Raw genomic sequence first — 21,931 nt, 5'->3', positions numbered from 1 at the left:
TTTGTTAATTGGGAAGAAACATACTACACAGATGACTGAAGTTTGGGAAATACCGTTGTGGAGAATACTAACAATTTGTTGAAAGAGGATTAAACCAGGGACTTGCCTGTAATGAAAAGACAGACCCTCACCCTCGTTAATTACCAAAGAAATGCAGAATAAAACTAGAAGAAGATACCTTTCAGATTGGTAAAGATTATAAAGTTTGTTCTCACCTCTGCAGCACATATACTAAATTTAGAGTGACACAGAGAGGATTGGCACGGTCCCTGGGCACAGATGACATGCAAATTAATGACAAATCCCGTGAAGCTGTTGTATGAGTAATCAAATCAGTATTATAGAGAACAGGGCCTCTTTTTCAAGGGGGGAAAAAGGAGAAGGAGAAAGTGAGATCTTTGAGAGTAAGTAAAAATTCTGTCTTCCAGAATAGTAATTGGAAGTCACCATAAACTCATGATGTAGTTTAAATATATATATTTCCTACCTTTTTCTGCTGAAAAGTCCTATAAATGATGACCACCCCAATAGAAATAAACATCTCCAATACCCTGACTGAGGCCTCCAAATGCCATTTCTCACTAAAAGGAACCAGGGCTCTTTGGAGAAATGGCTGATTTTATGTCTAGGACCAGAAATATATAAGATAAGCCTGGAACATCTTGTCAAACTAGAACGCAGCAAAGCTATCAAAGACCACTAGAGTAATGTCCACCTCGGAGGCCAACTTGAAGAGGCTCCCCCTGGCCAGAGATGGGACAATCTGAACATGAATAAGAATAATAATGAGAGCAGAACAAAATGCATAAATATATTTAAATCTCTGAATTTATCATTATACTAAAAAATTCAAAACAAAAGAAAACCTCATTGGTTACCTTTCAAGGACACTAGTGAACCAACTTATTACTTTATAAAATCGGAAATAAAGGTTAAGAATTAAGCCTTCATCATGTGTTTCCTATATGAACTGTACCTCTGGGTCAGCAAATAGTTGATGAGGGGAAGTTTCTCTTTGTGGACCATTTTCCAGCTACTAAATGAAGAAGGAATGGTGGCATAACACCGTTTGAATCGTCATCGATGGGTACCAACATCACAAGAAGAGACACGACCACACATGATGACACAATGTGCCTTCTGAGGGAAGAACACAGCTCCACCTGTGAAGCAGTCTTACCCCCTCCTCAGATTATATCTGATTAAGACTCTAGATCTAAACCAGCAAGTCACAGGAGGGACGTGGTAAAAGATACCACGAGATTACAATCAGCAAAATACAGACTGTGGGAAACTCTACAGGACAAACCATCTAATTTCTTCAACAAATAAATTACAATGACAAATGAAGGTGGGGGGTGGGGGGAGACATGGAAGGAAAACCTATAAGTTGAAAAAAGACTTATAGACTATAATCTACGGAATTTTTTGAATCCTGATTCAAACAAACAACTGATAAAATTATGAGACAATTGGGAAATTGAAGACTGATATTTGATGGTATTAAGAAACTATTGTTAATTGGAGGAGTTGTCAGCATGGGGTTGTGATTATGTTTTTAAAAATTCCTTTAGTAGAAATACACACTGAAATATTTACAGATGACATATTTTATGTCTGAGATTCTCTTCAAAATACTCCAGTGGAGAGCCAGCCCTGGTGGTCTAGTGGTTAAGATTTGGCACTCTCACCGCCACAGCCCAGGTTCGTTTCCCTGGTTGTGGAACCACACCACCCGTCAGTCAGTTGTCATACTGGGGCAGTGGCTCGTGTAGAGAACTAAAATTAACAACTAGGATACACAACCACGTACTGAAGCTTTAAAAAAGAAAGTACTCAAGTGGAGGTGGGGAAGAGGGTGGGAATATAGCTGAAACAAGATTGGTCATGAGTTCAAGCTAGGTGATGAGCTCATGAAGTCCTTGTAATTTTCCCCTTTCTTTTGTATATGAAATTTTCCACAACAAATTTTTTTTTCTTTTTTTGGTGAAGAAGATCTGTGCCAGTCTTCCTCAATTTTGTATGTGGGTCATCGCCACAGCGTGGCTTGATGAGCGATGTGTAGGTCCACACTGGGGATCTGAACCCACAAACCTGGGCTGTCAAAGCGGAGCATGTGAACTTAACCATTATGCCACCAGGCCAGCCCCAACAACAAAATTTTTTAAGAGTTGAAACATCCAGTTTTGGCAAGGGTTTAGATAAATGGTTTCTCTCATACACTTTTTTAAATTGAGATGATATTATAATGTTATATAAGTTTCAGGTGTACAACATTATAATTCGACATATGTATACAGTACAACGTGCTCACCACCAAAAGTCTAGTTTGCATCCATCACGATACCATTGACTCTCTTTACCCGTTTTACCAACCCTCCAACTCCCTTTCCCTCCAGTAACCACCAATCTGTTGTCTGTATCTATGAGTTTCTTTTTGTTTTGTTTTGTTGGTTTATTCATTTTGTTTTGTTTCTTATATTCCACTTATGAGTGATATCATACAGTATTTGTCTTCCTCTGTCTGACTTATTTCACTTGGTGTAATACCCTCAACATCCATTCATGTTGTCACAAATGGCAAGATGAAATCTTTTTTTATGGCTGAGTATTATTCCATCGTATATACAATCATATGCCGCATAACAAATTTTCGGTCAAGGATAAACTGCATATACAACAGTGGTCCCATAAGTACCACATATAGGGCTGGTCCGGTGGTGTAGCAGTTAAGTGTGCGTGCTCTGCTGCGGCAGCCCGGGGTTCTCAGGTTCGGATCCCCGGTGCACACCGACGCACCACTTGTCAAGCCATGCTGTGGCGGCGTCCCATACAAAGTAGAAGAAGATGGGCACAGATGTTAGTCCAGGGCCAGTCTTCCTCAGCAAAGAGAGGAGGATTGGCGATAGATGTTAGCTCAGGGCTAGTCTTCCTCCCCTCCAAAAAAACAAAAAGATTAGTACCACATAACCTAGGTGTGTAGTAGGCTAGACCATCTAGGTTCATGTAAGTACACTGTATCATGTTCACACAAGGATGAAATCACCTAACAGATGCATTTCTCAGAAGGTTTCCCCGTTAAGTGACCCATGACTGTATATACCACATCTTTATCCATTCGTCCATTGATGGGCACTTAGGTTGTTTCCATATCTTGGCTATTGTAAATAATGCTGCAATGAACATAGGGTACATATATTTTTTTGAATTAGCGTTTTTGTATTCTTCAGATAAATACCCAGAAGAAAAATAGCTGGAATAAAGTAGTTCTATTCTTAATTTTTTGAGGACTCTCCATACTGTTTTTCGTAGTGACTGCACTGACTTACATTTCCATCAACAGTGTACAAGGGTTCCTTCTCCACATCCTTTCCAATACTTGTTATTTTTTGTCTTTTTGATAACAGCCATTCTAACAGGTGTGAGGTGATATGTCATTGTGGTTTTGATTTGCATTTCCCTAATAATTAGTGTTGTTGAACATCTTTTCAGGTGCCTGTTGACCATCTATGCCTTCTTTGGAGAAATATCTATTCAGATCCTCTGCCCATTTTTTTAAATCAGATTGTTTGTTTTTTTGTTGTTGTTGAGTTGTATGAGTCCTTTATATATTTTGGATATTAATCTGTTATCAGATACATGGTTTGCAAATATCTTCTCCCATTCAGTAGGTTGTCTTTTCATTTTGTTGATGGTTTCCTTTGCTGTGCAGAAGCTTTTTAGTTTGATATAGTCCCATTTGTTTATTTTTGCTTTTGTTTCCCTTGCTGTTGGAATCAAATCACAAAAACCACACTAAGACTGATGGCAAGGAGCTTATCACCTATGTTTTCTTCTATGTATTTTATGGGTTCAGGTCTTACATTCAAGTCTTTAATACTTTTTTTTTTTAATTTTTATTTATTTATGTATTTTTCCGCCCAAAGCCCCAGTAGATAGTTGTGTGTCATAGCTGCACATCCTTCTAGTTGCTGCATGTGGGACGCGGCCTCAGCATGGCCGGAGAAGCGGTGCGTCGGTGCGTGCCCGGGATCCGAACTCCGGGCCGCCAGTAGCAGAGCACGTGCACTTAACCGCCAAGCCACGAGGCCGGCCCCTTTAATCCATTTGAGTTAATTTTTGTGTATGGTGTATAAGAGAGTGGTCTAGTTTCATTCTTTTGCATGTGGCTGTCCGGTTTTCCCAACATCATTTATTGAAGAGACTTTCTTTTCTCCATTGTTTGTGTGTTCTTGGCTCCTCTGTTGTAAATTAGTTGTCCATATATGTATGAGTTTATTTCTGGGCTCTCAATTCTGTTCCATTGATCTGTGCATCTGCTTTTCTGCCAATATCATACTGTTTTGATGACAATAGCTTTGTAGCATAGTTTGAAATCAGGGAGTGTGATACCTCTGGCTGTGTTCTTTTTTCTTGCGATTGCTTTGTCTATTCAGGGTCTTTTGTGGTTCCATACAAATTTTAGGATTTTCTTTTTATGTGAAAAATAGCAATGGGATTTTCATAGGGATTGCTTTGAATCTGTAGATTGCTTTACATACTACACTGTTGATGGGAGTACAAATTGGTACCAGTTTTTTAGAGGGCAGTTTAGCAGTATCTATCTAAATGTCCAGGGTACACATACTTTAACTCAGGAATTCCACTTTTGGGAATGTAACTGAAGAAATACTCACAAAGATGTCTCCTGCAACATTGCTAGTGATTGCAAAGAAACTGCAAATAACTACATTGTTTCTCAAGAATGATTATTTAAATAAATCATTGCTAGTAATAGCAGGGACAGGCAAACACCTGCGATGTCTGTCAATAGGGGATGTTTAACTAAATCATTGGTACATCTATACAATGGACTGCCATAAAGCTGTTAAAAAGAGTGAGAAAGACCTACACCTGTAGTAAAATAAATGTTTAGTCTTTGTCCCTGGTTCCTGGCACAGAGCTCCTAAAACTCTTGGAATTTACTGTTTATTGTATGTTAATGAGATGGTTCAATGAGGAGGAAAGACTAGATACCTTCAGGATGGGGGCTGGTGGCCAGAGAAACCAACCTTGTTATTAGAGGGCTAATTAGAACTCTCAGCACCCCTCCCCCACCTCTGGGGAGAAGAGAGGGGCTGGCGATTGAGTTCAATCGCCAATGGCCAATGATTTAATCAATCGCACCTACATAATGAAACCTCCATAAAAACCCCTAAATGACACACTTCAGGGAGCTTCTGAGTTGATGAATGCATCCATGTGCCGGGAGGGTGGCAAACCCCAACTGCACAGGGACAGAGGGTGCTGCACTGGGGACCCTTCCAGATCTCACCTTATGTACCTCTTCATCTGGCTGTTCACTTGTATCCTTTATGATAAACTATAATAGCGAGTACAGTTCTTCCTTGGCTTACGATGGGGTTACGTCTTGATACATCCATCATAAGTTGAAAATATTGTAAGACAAAAATGCATTTAATACACCTAATGTACTGAACATCATAGCTTAGCCCAGCCTACCTTAAACGTGCTCAGAATGCTTACATTAGCCCATAGTTGGGCAAAATCATCTAACACAAAGCCTATTTGATAAAAGAGTGTTGACTGTCTCATGCAATTCATTGAATACTGTGCTGAAAGTGAAAAACAGAATGGTTGTAAGTGTATCAGTTGTTCATCCTCACGATCACGTGGCTGACTGCGAGCTGAAACTGCCGCTGCCCAGCATCACGAGAGAGGATCTTACCGAAAATCACTAGCCTGGGGAAAAGATTAAAATTCAAAATTCGAAGTATGGTTTCTACTGAATGTGTTTCACTTTCCACCGTTGTAAAGTTGAAAAATCATGAGTCAAACCATCGTAATCAGGGACTGTCTATATAGTGTTTTCCTGAGTTCTGTGGGTTGTTCTAGCAAATTATCAAACCTGGAGGGGTCATGGGAATCCCCAAATTTGTAGTTGGCTGGGCAGAAGTGTGGGTAGTCTGGGCACCCCATTTGTGGCTGACATCTGAAGTGGAAGCAGTCTTGCGGGACTGAGTCCTTAACCCGTGGGGTCTGAGCTAACTCTGGGAAGTTGATGTCAGAAGTGAATTAAATTGTTAGTGTCAGAGAATTGGAGACTTGCTCAGTGTCAGAAAAAAATCACATAACATGTATTGTCATAGAAAGACCTTCAAGACTTATCTTTGAGATTAAAAAAAGAGAAAAGAAAGTTATAGTTAATTGGGCAGAGCATAAATTCTATTATCATAAAACAAAACTAAAACTATTCTTCTTAGTTCATTTTTTTACTCAAAAATATTTATTGTGTACCTAGTGTCTGCTCAGTGCTATGCTAGACATATGTACAAATGAAAATATATCTTAAAAGCTCCAGTTGGAAACCCACCAAAATGGACATAGTTATACCCGGGGAGAGGTGCCAGATGGGGGAGAGATGTTCATTTTTATTTTACATAGTTCTGGGTTCTTCAAATTTCCTTTAATAAGTATTATTAAACAAGTATTGCTTTTGTAATTAAAAAAAATAAAAGATGTATTGAGATCTTTTCTTGTTTGTTCCTGGAAAGAGAAGCATGAAATTAGCAGAGCCCTGGCAGCATGAGGAGGAGACTGATACCATTCTGTGTTCTCTCTTACCGGAGATAAGAGACGAGGGAACACAGGCCCTACAGGCATGCATCCTGAGAGTGCGAGAGTCTGATCCCCTAGGGGCTCTATTTGTCCTCAAGGCCTGTCCCTTTGTGGTTCCTTCTGTTCCATGTGACCTGACTTCATAGGAGAGATCTCAGACTCTGAAACCACCCTCCAGACCATGAACCCATACTCTCTGCCCCAGAAGCCCGAAAAGCAAAGGAAGAAATGCAGCAGGAGGAGAAAGAGCTTCAGGAGCTCGGTGCCTACCCTCCTGTTGGGTTGGACCAGCCCCTCTGGAATCATCCATTCCTCCTGGCCCCTCTGAACCCCTGCTGGTCAGATAAAGGAATTGAAAGGACTGAAGAATTAGTAACAAGGGGAAAATGTCACCCAATTGGTTGAAGAATTTGGTCATGGAGCTTAACAAGATGCCTAGAGAAAGCCCATGAGATGCCCCGATAAATACCAAAATATTAGTTAAATGGTCAAATCTGAGAATTACTTATTAAAAGAGTAGAAGTAGTAAGAGGAGCCATTTTAAGGCCAGGGTTCTTAATCTATGGATAGGTTCAGAGGGTCCATAAATCCCTGATGTTGTTTTTTGCAAGATTTTATATGTTTTGTGTACCTGTTGTTTTATTTGGTAGCAGATTTTTTTTTTTTTTTTGGTGAGGAAGATTAGCACTGAGCTAGCATCTGTTGCCAATCCTCCTCTTTTTGCTGAGGAAGATCAGCCCTGGGCTAACATCCTTGTCCATCTTCCTCTACTTTATATGTGGGACTCCTACCACAGCATGGCTTGATAAGCAGTGTGTAGGTCCGCACCTGGGATCTGAACCCATGAACCCCAGGCCGCCAAAGCAGAGCATGTGAACTTAACCACTATGCCACCAGGCCAGCCCCCATTGGCAGACATTCTAAAAAATTAGATTATCCAATTGATGATTTGGAAGATGATGAAAGAGAGAAATTTGCTTCACTTAAAAATAGGACCTTTTTTAACTTCCATTGGCCAAATTTTGGAATAACTTGAGCATCAAGAAACCCAATATAATAAGTGATTCCAGCAAGAATCATTAGTCTAGGCTAAAGCCATTGGATGAAGGTTGTCAGAGAATACAATACATACATGGATTCAAAAATTACCCTGCACAGTACTTCTTAATTGCAAAAGAGAAAAGGTACCTAGCTTGCAACTAGTGGACACTACCTTAATCAAGTGATCAAACTTAACAAGTGTAATGAGAAAATGTCACATGTGCCTCCTGCTGTGATGCAATGGGAAGCACACACCATCACCTGCAAAAAATGTGTAACCTGAATCTAATTTTGAGGAAACAATAAGGCAAACCCAGGTTATGCAGGACATTCTATAAGATGACTGGCCTGGAATCTTCAAAAACGGCCACGCCATGGAAGAAAGAAAAAAAGAGAGAGAGAGAGAGAAGGAGAGGAAGGAAGGAAGAAAAAAAGAAAGAAAGAGAGGGAAGGAGGAAGGGAGGAGAGAGGGAAGAAAGGGAGACTACTCTTGGTTAAAGGAGAATAAAGAGACAGAACAACAAATGCTACTTGCAATGTGAACTTTGTTCACATTTTTTAAAAACAACATTTTTAAATACAATATACAAACTCAGTTGTGCTTTTGTATACTAGCAATGAAATGAAATTAAGAAAACAATCCCATTTATAATAGCATCATAAAGAATAAGATACTTAGGAATAAATTTAACCAAGGAGGCAAAAGATCTACACACTGAAAATTATAAACTACAAAGCATTGCTGAAAGTAATTAAAGAAGACACAAATAAATGGAAAGACATCCCACGTTCATGGATTGAAAGACTTAATATTGTTAAAATGTCCCTACTACACAAAATGATCTACAGATTCAATGCAATCCCTATCAAAATACCAACAGCATTTTTGCAGAAATAGAAAAAAGCTATTCTAAAATTCATATGGGGGGCTGGGCCCATGGCTTAGCAGTTAAGTGCGCGTGCTCCGCTACTGGTGGCCCAGGTTCAGATCCCAGGCGCACACCGACGCACCACTTCTCTGGCCATGCTGAGGCCGCGTCCCACATACAGCAACTAGAAAGATGTGCAACTATGACATACAGCTATCTACTGGGGCTTTGGGGGAAGAAAAGGAGGATTGGCAATAGATGTTAGCTCAGAGCCGGTCTTCCTCAACAAAAGGAGGAGGATTAGCACAGATGTTAGCTCAGGGCTGATCTTCCTCACAAAAAAAATAAAATAAAATAAAACTCATATGGAATCTCAAGGGAACTGAAAGTGCCAAAACTGTTTTGAAAAAGAACAAAGCTGGAGGCCTCACACTTCTTGATTTCAAAAGCTATTACAAAGCTGCGGTAATAAAAACAGTATGGTACTGGCATAAAGGCAGACACATAAACCAATGGAACAGAATAGAGAGCCAGAAATACACCCTTGTATATATTGCCAAATGATCTTCAACAAGAGTTCCAAGACCACGTAATGGGGGAAAGGACAGTTTTGTCAACAAATGGTGCTGGGAAAACTGAATATCCATATGCAAAGGAATGAAGTTGGACCCTTACCTGACACCATATACAAAAATTAACTAAAAATGGATTAAAGACCTAAATGTAAGACATAAAACTACAAAACTCCTAGAAGAAAACATAAGGGGAAAGCTTCATGACATTGGATTTGGCAATGATTTCTTGGACATGACACCAAAACCACAGGCAACAAAAACAAAAATAGACAAATGGGACTACATCAAACTTAAAAACTTCTACGTATCAAAGGAAATAATCAACAGAATGAAAAGGTAACCTATAGAATGGGAGAAAATAATTGCAAATCATATATCCGATAAGGGCTTAATGTCCAGAATATATAAAGAACACCTATAACTCAACAACAAAAAACAAGTAACCTGATTAAAAAATGAACATAGGACGTGACGAGATATTTCTCCAAAGTACATATACAAATGGCCAAGAAGCATATGAAAAGATTCTCATCACTAATCATTAGAGAAATGCAAATCAAAACCACATTAAGATATCACCTCACACTCATTAGGATGGTCACTATTAAAAAACCAGAAAATAACAAGTGTTGGTGAGGGTGTGGAAATTGGAACCTTTGTGCACTGCTGGTGGGAATGTAAAATGGTGCAGCCACTATGGAAAGCAGTATGGAATTTCCTCAAAAAACTAAAAATAGAAGTATCATATAATCCAGCAATCCCACTTCTGGATATATAGCCAAAAGAATTGAAAGTAGGATCTAAAAGAGATATTTGTACATCCATGTTTATTGCAGCATTATTGACAATAGCCAAGAGGTGGAGGCAGCTCAAATGTCCACTGACAGAAGAATGAATAAAGAAAATGTGGTATATACATACAAGGGAATATTATTCAGCCTTAAGAAAATAGGAAATCCTATTACATCCTACAACATGGGTGAACCTTGAGGACATTATGCTGAATGAAATAAGCTGGTCACAAAAGGACAAATACTATATGATTCTGCTCATATGAGACATCTAGAGTAGTAAAAACCATGGAAACAGAAAGTAGAATGGTGGTTGCCAGGGCCTGGGGGAAGGGGAGATGGAGACTTGTTGTTCTGTGGGTATAGAGTTTCAGTTTTGCAAGATGAAAAAGTTCTAGAGATCTGTTACACAACAATGTGAAGATAGTTAACACTACTGAACTGTACACTTAAAAATGGTTAAGAGGGTAAATTTTATATGATATGTTTTTTGCCGCAAATTAAAAAAATAGATAAAATACTTAAGAATAAATTTAACCAATGAAGTGCAAGACTTGTACATTGAAAACTATAAAGACACAAATAAAACATCATGGAAAGAAATAAGTGAAGACCTAAATAAATGGAAAGACATCCCATTGTCACTGATTAGAAGACTTAATATTGGTCAGGTAGCAACACTCCCCAAATTGATCTACAGATTCAATGCAATCCTTGCCAAAATCCTGTTTGTCTTTTGCAGAAATTCACACATTGATCCTAAAATTCATATGGAAATGCAAAAGACTCAGGAAAGACAAAACAATCTTGAAAAAGGAGAAAAAAGTTGGAGGACTCACACTTTCCAGTTACAAAATTTACTACAAATTTACAGTAACCAAGAATCTCCTGGGGGAATCCACAGCCCTCCAAGTCTATTTCCAATAGTCTGGTTCATGTTACTTGTGTTAACATAGCACCTCTTCTCATTGGTGCTCAATCTTACTGTGGAATCATTAGTGTTTATTTCGCAAATATTGTTTAGGAATTAATAAAAATAAAAATTATTCAGATCTGGAAAAGAAAAGTTACAGTAATCAAAACAGTGTGGTGATAGAGGAAAAATAAATGGTATAGACAAATGGAATAGAATTGAGAGTCCAGAAATAAACCTACATTTTATGGTCAATTGATTTTCAATTTTTTAAGATTTTCAACAAGGATGCCAATATCATTCAATGGGGAAAGAATAGTCTTTTTAACAAATGGTGTTGGACCTACTGGATATCCACCTACAAAAAAATGAAGTTGGGGAGCTTCCAGGTTGGTGCACATGTGGAGATTTGGGGAGAGTGGCACGCTCAGAGAGGGCATGGAAGCTTTGTGCCCTTCCCCCTTACTTTGCCCTGTGCATCTCTTCCATATGGCCGTTCTAGTTATAAAGCTGGGGGAAGAGAACAAAATACTTCAGCTGCAGACACTATCTGGCCAGAAGTTCCCTTCAAAAGTGAATGTCACATAACTGATCCCATGGAGTTAAAGAATCATATATTTCATTGTTAGTGTATAGAAACACAACTAACCCCAATTAGCCAAAGCAGTCTTGAGAAAGAAGAACAAAGCTGGAGGCATCACACTTCCTGATTTCAAACTACATTACAAAGCTATAGTAATCAAAACAGTATGGTACTGGCATAAAAATAGACACATAGACCAATGAAACAGAATTGAGAGCCCAGAAATAAATCCTTGCATATATGGTCAACTAATATTTGACAAGGGAACCAAGAGTACTCAATGGGGAAAGGATAGTCTCTTCAATAAACGGTGTTGGGAAAACTGGATTATCACATGCGGAAGAATGAAATTGGATCCTTTTCTTACAACACTCACAAAATTAAGTGGATTAAATGGCTAAAATGAAAAGACTGACAACATTAAGTGTTAACGAGGGCATAGAGCAACAGAACTCTCATACATTGCTGGTGGTAATGGAGAATGGTATGGCCGCTTTGGAAAACACTGTGTAGCAGTATCTTATAAAGTTAAATATATAGTTGTACAACCCAACAATCCCATTCCTATGTATTTTTTTTGAGAGAAATGAAAACTTATGTCCACACAAAGACAACTCAAATGTCCATCAACTGGAGAATGGATAAACAAATAGAGGTGTATTCATAGTATGGAATACTACTCAGCAGTAAAAAGAAAGGAATTATGAAACCTTTACCAACTCTCTTAATCTCATCAAACCATAATTGATTTCTGCAAGATGGTGATAATAGTCCTCTCACAGCACTATGATGAGGGTTGAATGTGATAAAGTACACCAAAATGCCCATTCTGGACCGTGGGGGGAAAGGGGGGAAGGAAAGGAATATAAATACACGTAATGTAGACGAAGCCCAAAAATATTATGCTAAGTTTCAGCACTCAAACACCAAAGACTACAGTCATTCATATAAAATTCTAGAAAAGGCAAAACTATGACAGAAATTATAGAAAAATACGGTTGCTTGTGACTGAGTCAGGAAAACAGAGTGACTGCTAAAGGGCGAGAGGGAACTTTTTAGGGTGATGCAGCTGTTCTATATCTTGTTTATTGTGGAGATTACATGACTGTTTGCAATTACTCAAGTTCATCAAATTGCATACTTAAATAAATTTATTGTGTTATACCTCAATAAAGCTAAAAAATGAATAAATAAAATATTTAAGGGGGATTCCATTCCCAAGAGTCTGAATGAATTTGCATTGGAGGAAGTCCAAGACTGGCTAGTCTTAAGAGCTCTCCCAGGTTATTCTATTCTGCAGTGAAGAGAACTCCTGCATTAGGGGAAGCAAGCCTGGTGGAGAAGGTCATCAAATGGAGGGGCCATTTTTCTGAGTTCACACCTTCACACTCAAAGATGCAGGTTCCACCCCAGCCCACTCCTCCCCAGGTTACCCTCCTCCTGGCTGCACTCTGCTTCCTTTCTCCTCTCTAGCCCAAACTCCCAACCCTTTCCTATTAACCTCAGATACCCCAAAGAAAGCGAAGAAAGTAAGAGAGAAGACAGTTCACACTGAGGTGTGAATGACCGATAGCCAAATTTTATATTTCCATATAATGCCTTGTTAATCTAAAGAAATTTTTAAAAAAGCAGAGCTGCTGGCAGCATGACCTTCAGAAGTGTCTTCCCACTCTTCTTTGGGGTAAGAGTGGTCCTGCTTTAAGATGGCATGAGGTAGAGGTCTAAAGAGTCCAGGTGGAGTGCTAATCATTCATTCATTCATTCATTCATTCAGCAGACACTTACGAGGTACTGACTCTGGCACCGTGTTAGGGGCTGTGGCAGTTGAAGGAATAAGAGGTGCCAGCTGGCCAGAGCCAGGATTTCCTCAAGGAGATGTGGAATTAATTACAGGGAGGTGTGACCAGGGCTGGAACCAAGGTGAATCACTCTGTAGACAAGCACGCATAACTGGACCTGGGGAAGGGAAGCCTTCAGAAAGAAGGTCACGGGTGAGCTGGGCTTTGACAGACGAAAAAAGATCTCACCAGGTAGAGGGGGAAGCAGCACAATGAAGGAAGACATGAGAGACTAAGGAGTCACCTGGGGATGGTGAAGTGCCTTGCGTGGCTGTATCAGCGATGGCATGGGGAGACTGGAGGGTGTCTTAGTTGGGGGACCAGAGGGGGAAGCAGGGACTGAGACAAGGACCAAGTGTTTTAGTCTGGAGATTATCCCAGGAACAGGAGTGAGGGAGAGGGAGACAGACAAGAAGGGAAAGCCAATAGAGAGCTCATTATGGATTGGCTCTCACTGTGAACAACTGGGGTTCATTCCTGCTGGAGACCACTGAGCAACCATGCAGAGCACATGCCTCAGAAATGCCCTCCAAAGACCGGAGCCTGGGGCACTTACTAAGCAGCTCCCATTTCCACAGGTCATGGGATGCCCCTGGGAGTGTTAACTTCCCCATGGAAGCTTCCATCTGGGATGCCCTTTAGAGCTTTGTGACTTTGAGAAAAACCCTAGGACAGAAAAGTGGAGAGTAGTAAGGGGGTGCTTGAGGTGAGAGCCCGGCAGCCCATGGGAGCTGTCCACTGCAGCTGCAGCAGAAATCTGAGATGGACCAGAGGGAGGTGGCATGGGACACAAAAGGCATCTGCTCAGAGGGTCACTCAGATTAAGGTGCTGAATGGGTGCAGCAAGCAGAAGAAATTCAGGAAATGGGGTTCGACAAGTAGGCTTGGGTCAGAGGATCCATTGTGAAGCGTCTTACATGCCAGGTTACAAAGTTTAAACTTTATTTACCAGGCCCTGGCATCTAGCAGGTGCTCAACAAATATTTATTGAATGAATGAATGCTAAGGCCAGATGCACCTGGGCCATGCCCTTGCAAAGCTGGGCTTTAGAATCCAGCAGATTAGCTGTGTGACCTCTAACCTCTTTGATCTTTCATTTCTCTCTCTCTCTCTGGAGTAGCAACAATAATACCTTCTTTACAGGGTTGTTGTGAGGAATTAGATGAGATCAAAGATGTATGGCCGCTAGAAATGTGGACTCAATAAATGTTGGCCCCTCTACCCCTGCCCCCGTGATGACCCAAAGCCAAGTAATAAAGCTGAACTATCCACCAGCTGGAGACAATGAAGGCTGCTCCTGGGATCCGTTTACAGAAGATGTATGCTGGCATTTCCAGCTATATTGGTCCTCGTGGAAAAAATTAGTGGTTTTGGTAACAATTTCCTTGGACAAAAAGGGAATCATACCGCTGGTTTAATTAAAGCACAGAGCTGAAACTATCCTCCCAGGGAATTTACAAATTCAGAAATTGATACTTATAGTAACCTATAGGTTTTTTTTTTCCTTTGTGCATTTAAATATACATATTGAAACATCTTCCAATCAATATGCTGTTGACTGGGGTCATCCATCCCTGCTCTGCTGCATTTCTCTCCCATTCTGAAACCTTAACAGAGGCCAAGATGCTTGTGGACTCTGCTTGATGGAATACCCTGCACTGGCTGGTTTTAGGCACTGGGAGCTCCTCAGTCCTTCCCAGTGGACAAAGGAGGTTGTGGTGGCCTCTGGGGAGGTAGGGTCAAAATATGAAGCTAAGGTGGGAGAGAAAGCAGCTTGGGGAACTAGGTGAAGGATTGAGAAATCATACAAACTGGGGAGTACTCCATTAATGTATTTTAATCATTTTTAAAAAAATTTTTTATTTATTTATTGTTTTCCCCCAAAGCCCCAGTAGATAGTTGTACATCCTTCTAGTTGCTGTATGTGGGACGCGGCCTCAGCATGGCCGGAGAAACAGTGCTTCGGTGTGCGCCCGGGATCCGGACCCGGGCCGCCAGCAGTGGAGTGCGCGCACTTAACCGCTAAGCCACAGGGCCGCCCCCATTAATGTATTTTAAAACATATCTATTCCCCTATGTTCCAACACAGCAGTCGGGCACAAAGACAAACACTGTGATGAGTCACGCCAGTGGCATACCAAATTTTAAAAAAAAAGAAAAAAGGAATATTGAGAAAATGAGTAAACACAGACTTTGTCAAGGAAGGAAATTCCTGAGTTGAAAAGCCTCTGTGGGAGGCACATCTGTTCCCCGCCCTGGAGTGATTCACAACTGGAAAAGCTGAGCAGGGACTGCAAGGTGGGGATTCCTTCATCTGTCTGTTCATTCATTCATTCATTCATTCATTCATGGACAGATGTCTTTCATTCAACAATCATCAATTATCTCTCTATCACAAGCTGCAAAAAGTGTTACCGGGCATACAAGAGGGGTCAAATAAAAACTGGAACACCAGGCTTATGGCCAGGAAAGGATTTTTATTTTGGGTGACGTCAGCCGGGAGAAGAGAGCTCTCAAATTCATCCCGTCTCCCCAAAAGATGGGAGGCAAGGGGTTTTAAATGTTGTGAGGAATGTGGCTGCTTGGAGGGAGGGGGAGCCTGTGGCCTTGCTGGTTGGCGCATTCCCACCAGCCTGTGTTTGGCCTTGTGAGGCTGCTTACAGGGAGGAGGATGGGGAGATATGGGAGTCCGCAGGTGGGTGTCCTTGCTTGTCTGCCTCCGTGGTGGATGGTGGATTCTGGCACCAGGAAGCCAAGGAGTTGGGGTCCAGGAAGCTTCAGTTTCTTGATATTCTCTGGATGTTAGTTTCCCTGTAACAAACCTCAAGAACCAGTAATTAGCCAAAACTTCAGTGTGAGCCCAGTGTGAGGCCACCTGGGCTTTTAACAATTTATAACTTCTATTTGCTTGTGGAGTTCAGGGATACAAAGGTTTAAAAAAACCTATATTTACGTACGAATGCAACCTAGAGAAGAGGGTGAGTGCTTTGGGTTTTAACCCCACATATGCTGGGTTTAATGTAGGGGAACTGATATCAGGGCTGGCATCAGAAGCAGTGGGAATACAAAAATGGAAAAGACACAATCCCTGCCCTTGAAGGGTTCTGAAAGTAGGAGAAACAGATGTCACTAATAATTATAATAAGGTAGAACAAGAGCAAAGATTAAGACATGTACAAGATGGAGTGGTGACACAAAGAAGAGGGGAGGGGCCCGGAACGGCTTCTCAGAGGTGGAGATTCTTTAGCTGAGTCTTAAAGGAGGGTTGGAGTCTCCCAGGCAGCAGGGGCGTGCTACACACGCCCGTGTGTAGCGACAGGAGTTCCAGGGAAGAGGAAAAAGTACCTGGAAGGAGCGAGATGTCTTCTGGGACAGCATGGAGTTGCACAAGAGAATGGCAGAGAGGTGGGCAGAGACCCAATGTGGGAGGACCTCCTTGTCATGCAGAGGAGTCTGGACTCCATCCTGTAGGTGATGAGGAGCCACTGAAGGGTTTTGAGCAAAAGCATGGCACTATCTCATTTGTGGTTAAGAAATATCATCCTGGTATCTTCCCAATATCCAGCCTTGAGGGATGGATTGAAAGGGACTGAAAAGTGGGAGGATGGCCTGTTCAGATGTTTCAGGTGAGAGGCATATGGTAGGTGGTTGGAGAGAAGGGGTCGCTGAGTTTAGCTCCAGTCCCCCAAGGGCATAGTGGACAGGAAGACTTTCCTGCTCCAAGTCACTTAGTCTCTTAGAGTATCAATTTCCTCATCCTTAAAATGAAGGAAATGTGAATCACTGATAATGTCCCCTCTTGAGGCAAGCAGGAGACAGTTTGTCAGGACCTCTCTGGACAGACAGTGGGACTTCACCCAAGACCCTGGAAAAGTGTGGTGCAGCCAGGTGTGGAGGGGAGGGCGAAGTGGGAGCCCCCCATCCACCCCACCGCAAGTGCCAGCGCAGACGCCTGTCCCCAGCTTCTGCTTTCTTTTCCCGCCTAGAGGAACTGCGGAGGCCGCAAAGAGGAGGCGGAGAGGAGGGTCCTCTCAGACACCCAAGGGTGTCCAAGGCCCTTGCAGTCATGGTCTGACTCAGTCACACGGGAGTACCCTCAGCGTTGAAGCCCCAGGGCCTCTAGCAGAGCCACTTGGAGCTGTGACCCTTGCCTACTTCTCCCCCCGGGAAAGCTCTAGTGAGCAGTAGAGAGAATAAAGGGACTCAAAACACCAAAGTTTTAGCCTTGATTTTGGATTAAACAGCTCTGTGATTTGGATCAAGTTAGTTCAAGGCGCTCAATAATCTAGGCGAAGGACAGCCCCGCCGGTCAGCAGACGGCTCCCTTCACCACCTGCCCTCGTCGCCGCGCCACATCGCCTTTGCCCACCTGTTCCTTCTTGGTCCGAGGCGCCGCCCTGACGCTGGGCAGGCGAGGCTGCGGAAAGCCGGGCGGCTGCAGGTTGGCTGGGGGCCCAGGGCGCCCCCGCGCGCTCCCTCACCGGGTTCCCGCCTCCCCCGGCCGCGCGGCCCCGCGCTCGGGTGCAGGGAGCGGGCGCCGACAGCGCGCGGCGGCGGGAGCGGCGCAGCCGGACTGGCCAGGGAGGTGCGAGCCGGGCCTACCGCGTCCAGCTCCAAGTGTCGCCGGCGCCTCTGGGGTGGGCAGCGCCGCGGGCCCGCCCCGCTGCGGCCCTCTCCCAGCCTCCCGGCCGTCGGCACCGCTCCGGAGCGCGCCAGCCGGCCCTGGCCGGGCGCCCCGAGGCTCCACCCCCGCCCGGCTCTCCCGACGCCCGAGCCCGCGGGGCGCCCGGCTTGGCGGCGGGGCTGCAGACCGCCGGCTCGGCGCGTGCTGCCCGGGGCGGGCCCGGGGCCCCCAGGCGCCCGCCTCCGCCGCGGGTAGCCGCTTACGTCAGGGAGGCGAAACCCAGAAGAAGAAAAAAAAAAGGCACGAGGGCGGAAGGGGAAAAACTTTTATTTTTTCTCTGATTCTCTCCTGGGGCTGAAGTGGAAGGCAGGCGACTGCGCCAGCGCGGGCTTCCCGGACAGAGGCGGGCGCGACCCCAGCCTGCTGCGCCGGAGGAGCTGGGCCCCGGAGGCCCGGAGGGGCGCCCGGCATGTGGGACCCCGAGGACTTTGAGCGCCACTGGCAGGCCGAGTTCCCCGGGGAGGAGGCCCCCATCATGCGGCTAGACTCGGTGCTGGACATGGAGCGGGAGCTGGAGCGCTGCAAACTCAACCTGAAGCGGCTGCAACAGGTGCTGGCCGAGGAGAAGTTCAAAGTCTCCTACCTGCAGGCGGCCCTGGCCGGGGAGAAGCGGGACCTCGCCTGCGGGTCCCTGGAGGGCAGGGACGGCGCCAGCGGGGGAGATTCGGCAGAGGAGCCAGCGCCTGCCGGACCGGAGCGGGCGCCGCCAGCGCGCGAGGAGGAGGGCGCAGCGGGCGGCGGCGGCGGAGACCCCCTGGGCCCCGCGCCCCCTAACGCCGAGGTGGCCGCGAAAGCCGAGACTCTCTCCTACGTGTGCCTAGACTTTCCCACCCGGCCCCGGGCGGCGGGGACAGGGGGCGCGGTGCGCAGCTTGACCGCCGCCATCCACCAGCAGCTGCTGCAGCCTCGCCTCCTCTTCAGTCCCCGGGAGGACTGCGCGCCCCCCGGCCAAGGTGGCGCAGTTCCCAGCGCCCCCGGCGAGGAGCTGTCCTCCAGGACCCGCGCGGGGCGGGGCTCGGAGGAGGGCGAGCCGGACGCCTCCGGCGCGGACGATGGGGGCGACAGCAGTGACCACGACTTCGAGATGGTGGAATTGAACGAGAAATTCTTCCTCAGCCCCTTGCTCGTGGCCCCCTACCGGCTCGGGACCCGCGACGAGGCCGAAAAGCCGGTGCGGGCGTGCAGCCCCCATCGCTGGATGCACCTGATCCCCGGGGGCTGGCGGCAGCAGCGCCGGAGCCACGACGTGGAGCAGCTGGAGGCGGAGGCCAAGGACGGGCGGGGCTCGCCCCTGGCGGCGGAGGAGCATCCCCGGCGCGGGGCTCGCGAGCACCTCCCCCCGTGGCGGCGCAAGAGGTTCCTGCGGGTGCCGGGGCGGGACTCGCCCAGCCACAGCTCGCCCGAGAGGGGCAGTGACTGCAGCCGCAACAGCTCGGACCACGAGGACGGCTCCTCTGCAGGTAGGCGCGCCCCTTTCTAGATCCCTGCCTCGTGCATCCCGCTGGCTGATGGCCGCTTCCTACGCCCCTCCCTGGCATGCCATGTTGGTCCTGTTTAACCTCCGGCTCCTGGGAAGAAGGGAGATAAGATTTACTTGTTTACCTTGAAGCCACTTGTGGAACTTAAAAAAAGATCATGCAAAGTGATTTCAGTTTGGGCGAGTTTATGAAAATAAGCGCTATAGCGATGGCAGGGGGTGATGGAATGGTGCGCTGGGCCAGACCACGGGAGGAAGCTTTCTTCTCTTCAGGCCTCAGCCTTTCTGCTCTGACTATTGCAACATCACTGCTCTACTCCCCTCCAACTCATCCTCCACAGGTCGGTCAGATTCCTTTGCCACACTGATGGTATCCTTCTCTGCATAAACTCCAGTGGCTCCCCGTTTCCCCCCAGATTTCCTGAGGTGAAAGTCTAAATCTTGCACTCAATTTTCTGAACCTCTCTCTCATCTTTTCCAGCCTGTATCTTCTGTTGGGGTCAAACTGAAGCAGCCTCCTCACCACCCCCTCCCTTTGATGACTGTCCCCTTCCTAGAAGGCTGCACATGATCCTTAGCTTCCTAGGAGCCTAGGAGCCTGCCTGGGAAGGGGAATAGAGTTTTCAAGCTGGCCTGGTGCCCAGAGATCATGTCTCCTGCAGTGCCTTCATCTGATAAGGGAAGAAACTGAAGCTCAGAAAGATTAAGTGCTTGTTGGAGTGAGCTGAGCCCTCAACTGGGGCCTCATGTTTTTCGTTGTTTCCCCTCGCATCTGTGCTCTCTCCTGAGGACAGGACCTGGTCTTAGCCATCTTTGAATCCCCTTGTGGTGGTCAGCACAGTGTCTTGCACGTAGTAAGTGCCCAATACATTTTTCTTGAATAAATGGATGATTGCATTGAACTGAATGTCTCCCAGCCACCTAGCTCCTCATAGAGTCAGGGAGTGGGAATGAGGCCAAGGAGGAAAGGACAGATAGGAGTGTGGGGTGGCCTCTGACTGCCTCCTTGCTCCCAGGGACTGTCAGGGTCTCCTCAGCCATAAGGAAAACATAAATTGGTGTCCGGTTGAGTCAAGCTGTGACCAGGAACTTAAGATGCCTTCCTGCTCAGTGAAGGAGATAAAAAAAAGAAATCACTGATGCTGGGATTGCTCCAAAATGTCCATTATTAGATCTTATCTGGGTGAGTTTGCATTTGAATGAAAAACTGTCCACTTTGCTAAAAGCACATTTGGAAGGTCCATCCAGTCATCTCTTGTGATCAATTACGCTTATTCATTAGCAGAGATTGGCTGCTTTTCCCATAGGTAATGCTTTTGCCGCCCAGGCTAGTAACATTTTTATGTGCCCCTTTAACTTAAAGGAAAGAGTCTGAAGATTTCACCCTAGTGCCAAGTTCCAAATGCCCTCAATGGAGGCTACCCAAGTGGCCCAGAGCTGCTTCAGAGCTGGCTCCAATCCCATCTCCCCCCAGACCCACATCAATCACCCTGCCAGGTGTGCCCCAATGACTTGAATTTTCCCCAGGGAGTGATGTTTATTTCCGTGTGCTGTCTCCTCTCTCCTTAAGGGCACTCCGGCACATACAGCACCTTTATGCAGATTGGGAACTAGTGTTCCTTCTGGCCTAACCAATTACAAAAGTTGCCCTCTCTGGGTGAACCAATGGTAACAAGATTCTCCTTCCTCTGGATTGAAGACTCCAGCCAGGGCACGTGTCTGGCACTTATGGCTTTGGCTAGGGGTGCCTGGACTGTATTTCAGGTTCCATTCCAGGACTCCTGTGCAGGGCAAGCTTGTGTAGGGAACCTCTGGACAGCTGCATTTGGGGGCCCTGCCTCCTGTCTCCAATACCTCCCCCGTGAGGAAGTGAATGGGGGTGGACATGCACGTGCATGCGTGCATGCACACAAGTCCACTCAGGCCTATACATGTCTACACCTGTGCACATAGTCACATGCATGTGTGCATGTGCTCACAATGTAGGAGAAGGAGCCTTCAAACACACAGGGAGGCACTAGAGTGGAGGGACTGAGGGCAGAGTTTTCACACTGTGGGTGACAGCCCACTGAAATCAGTGTAGTGGGGACTGACAGCATCGTGAGGCCTTCCTTGGCCACCTTGGCCTTCCTGTTTTATTTGTCTCCACAGCACTCACCAAATTACCACCTCAGTTGCTAAGATTTTGTATGTGGGTCTTATTCACTCTCTCCAGTAAAATGCAGACTTCCAGAGGTCAAGGATTTTTGTCTCTTGCATTCACTGATGTAGCCCCAAAGCTTAGAAAAGTGTCTAACACGTGTTAGGTGTTCTACACATATTTGTTGAATGATATACCTTTTTTTTTTGGTTAGGAAGATTTGCCCTGAGCTAACATTTGTTGCCAATCTTCCTCTTTTTTGGCCTGAGGAAGATTAGCCCTGAGCTAACATCTGTGCCAGTCTTCCTCTATTTCGTATATGGGACGCCGCCACAGCATGGCTGATGAGTAATGTAGCTCCGTGCCCTGGATCTGAACTTGCAAACCCCAGGCCACTGAAGC

The 21,931-nt window shown here is 45.1% G+C and overlaps 1 protein-coding gene and 1 non-coding gene across 2 annotated transcripts in view; both read left to right on the top strand.

Annotated features, from left to right (window-relative positions):
- Positions 1-207: 207 nt before the first annotated feature.
- On the top strand, positions 208-314 carry LOC131418037 (U6 spliceosomal RNA). The gene has a single exon (XR_009222832.1). It is a non-coding gene; the product is annotated as a U6 spliceosomal RNA (small nuclear RNA).
- Positions 315-18,250: 17,936 nt separating this feature from the next.
- The window catches only part of ABR (ABR activator of RhoGEF and GTPase), a 180,536-nt gene continuing 176,855 nt past the window's right edge, over positions 18,251-21,931 (top strand). Inside the window, exon 1 of the mRNA XM_058560160.1 lies at positions 18,251-19,372. Coding sequence (XP_058416143.1) covers positions 18,322-19,372 — 1,051 coding nt within the window. The 5' untranslated portion in view covers positions 18,251-18,321. The remainder of the gene's footprint in view (positions 19,373-21,931) is intronic.

This window comes from Diceros bicornis, chromosome 18, assembly GCF_020826845.1.
Source record: "Diceros bicornis minor isolate mBicDic1 chromosome 18, mDicBic1.mat.cur, whole genome shotgun sequence".
Lineage (NCBI taxonomy): Eukaryota > Metazoa > Chordata > Mammalia > Perissodactyla > Rhinocerotidae > Diceros > Diceros bicornis.
This window is presented reverse-complemented; position numbering and strand designations above follow the sequence as displayed.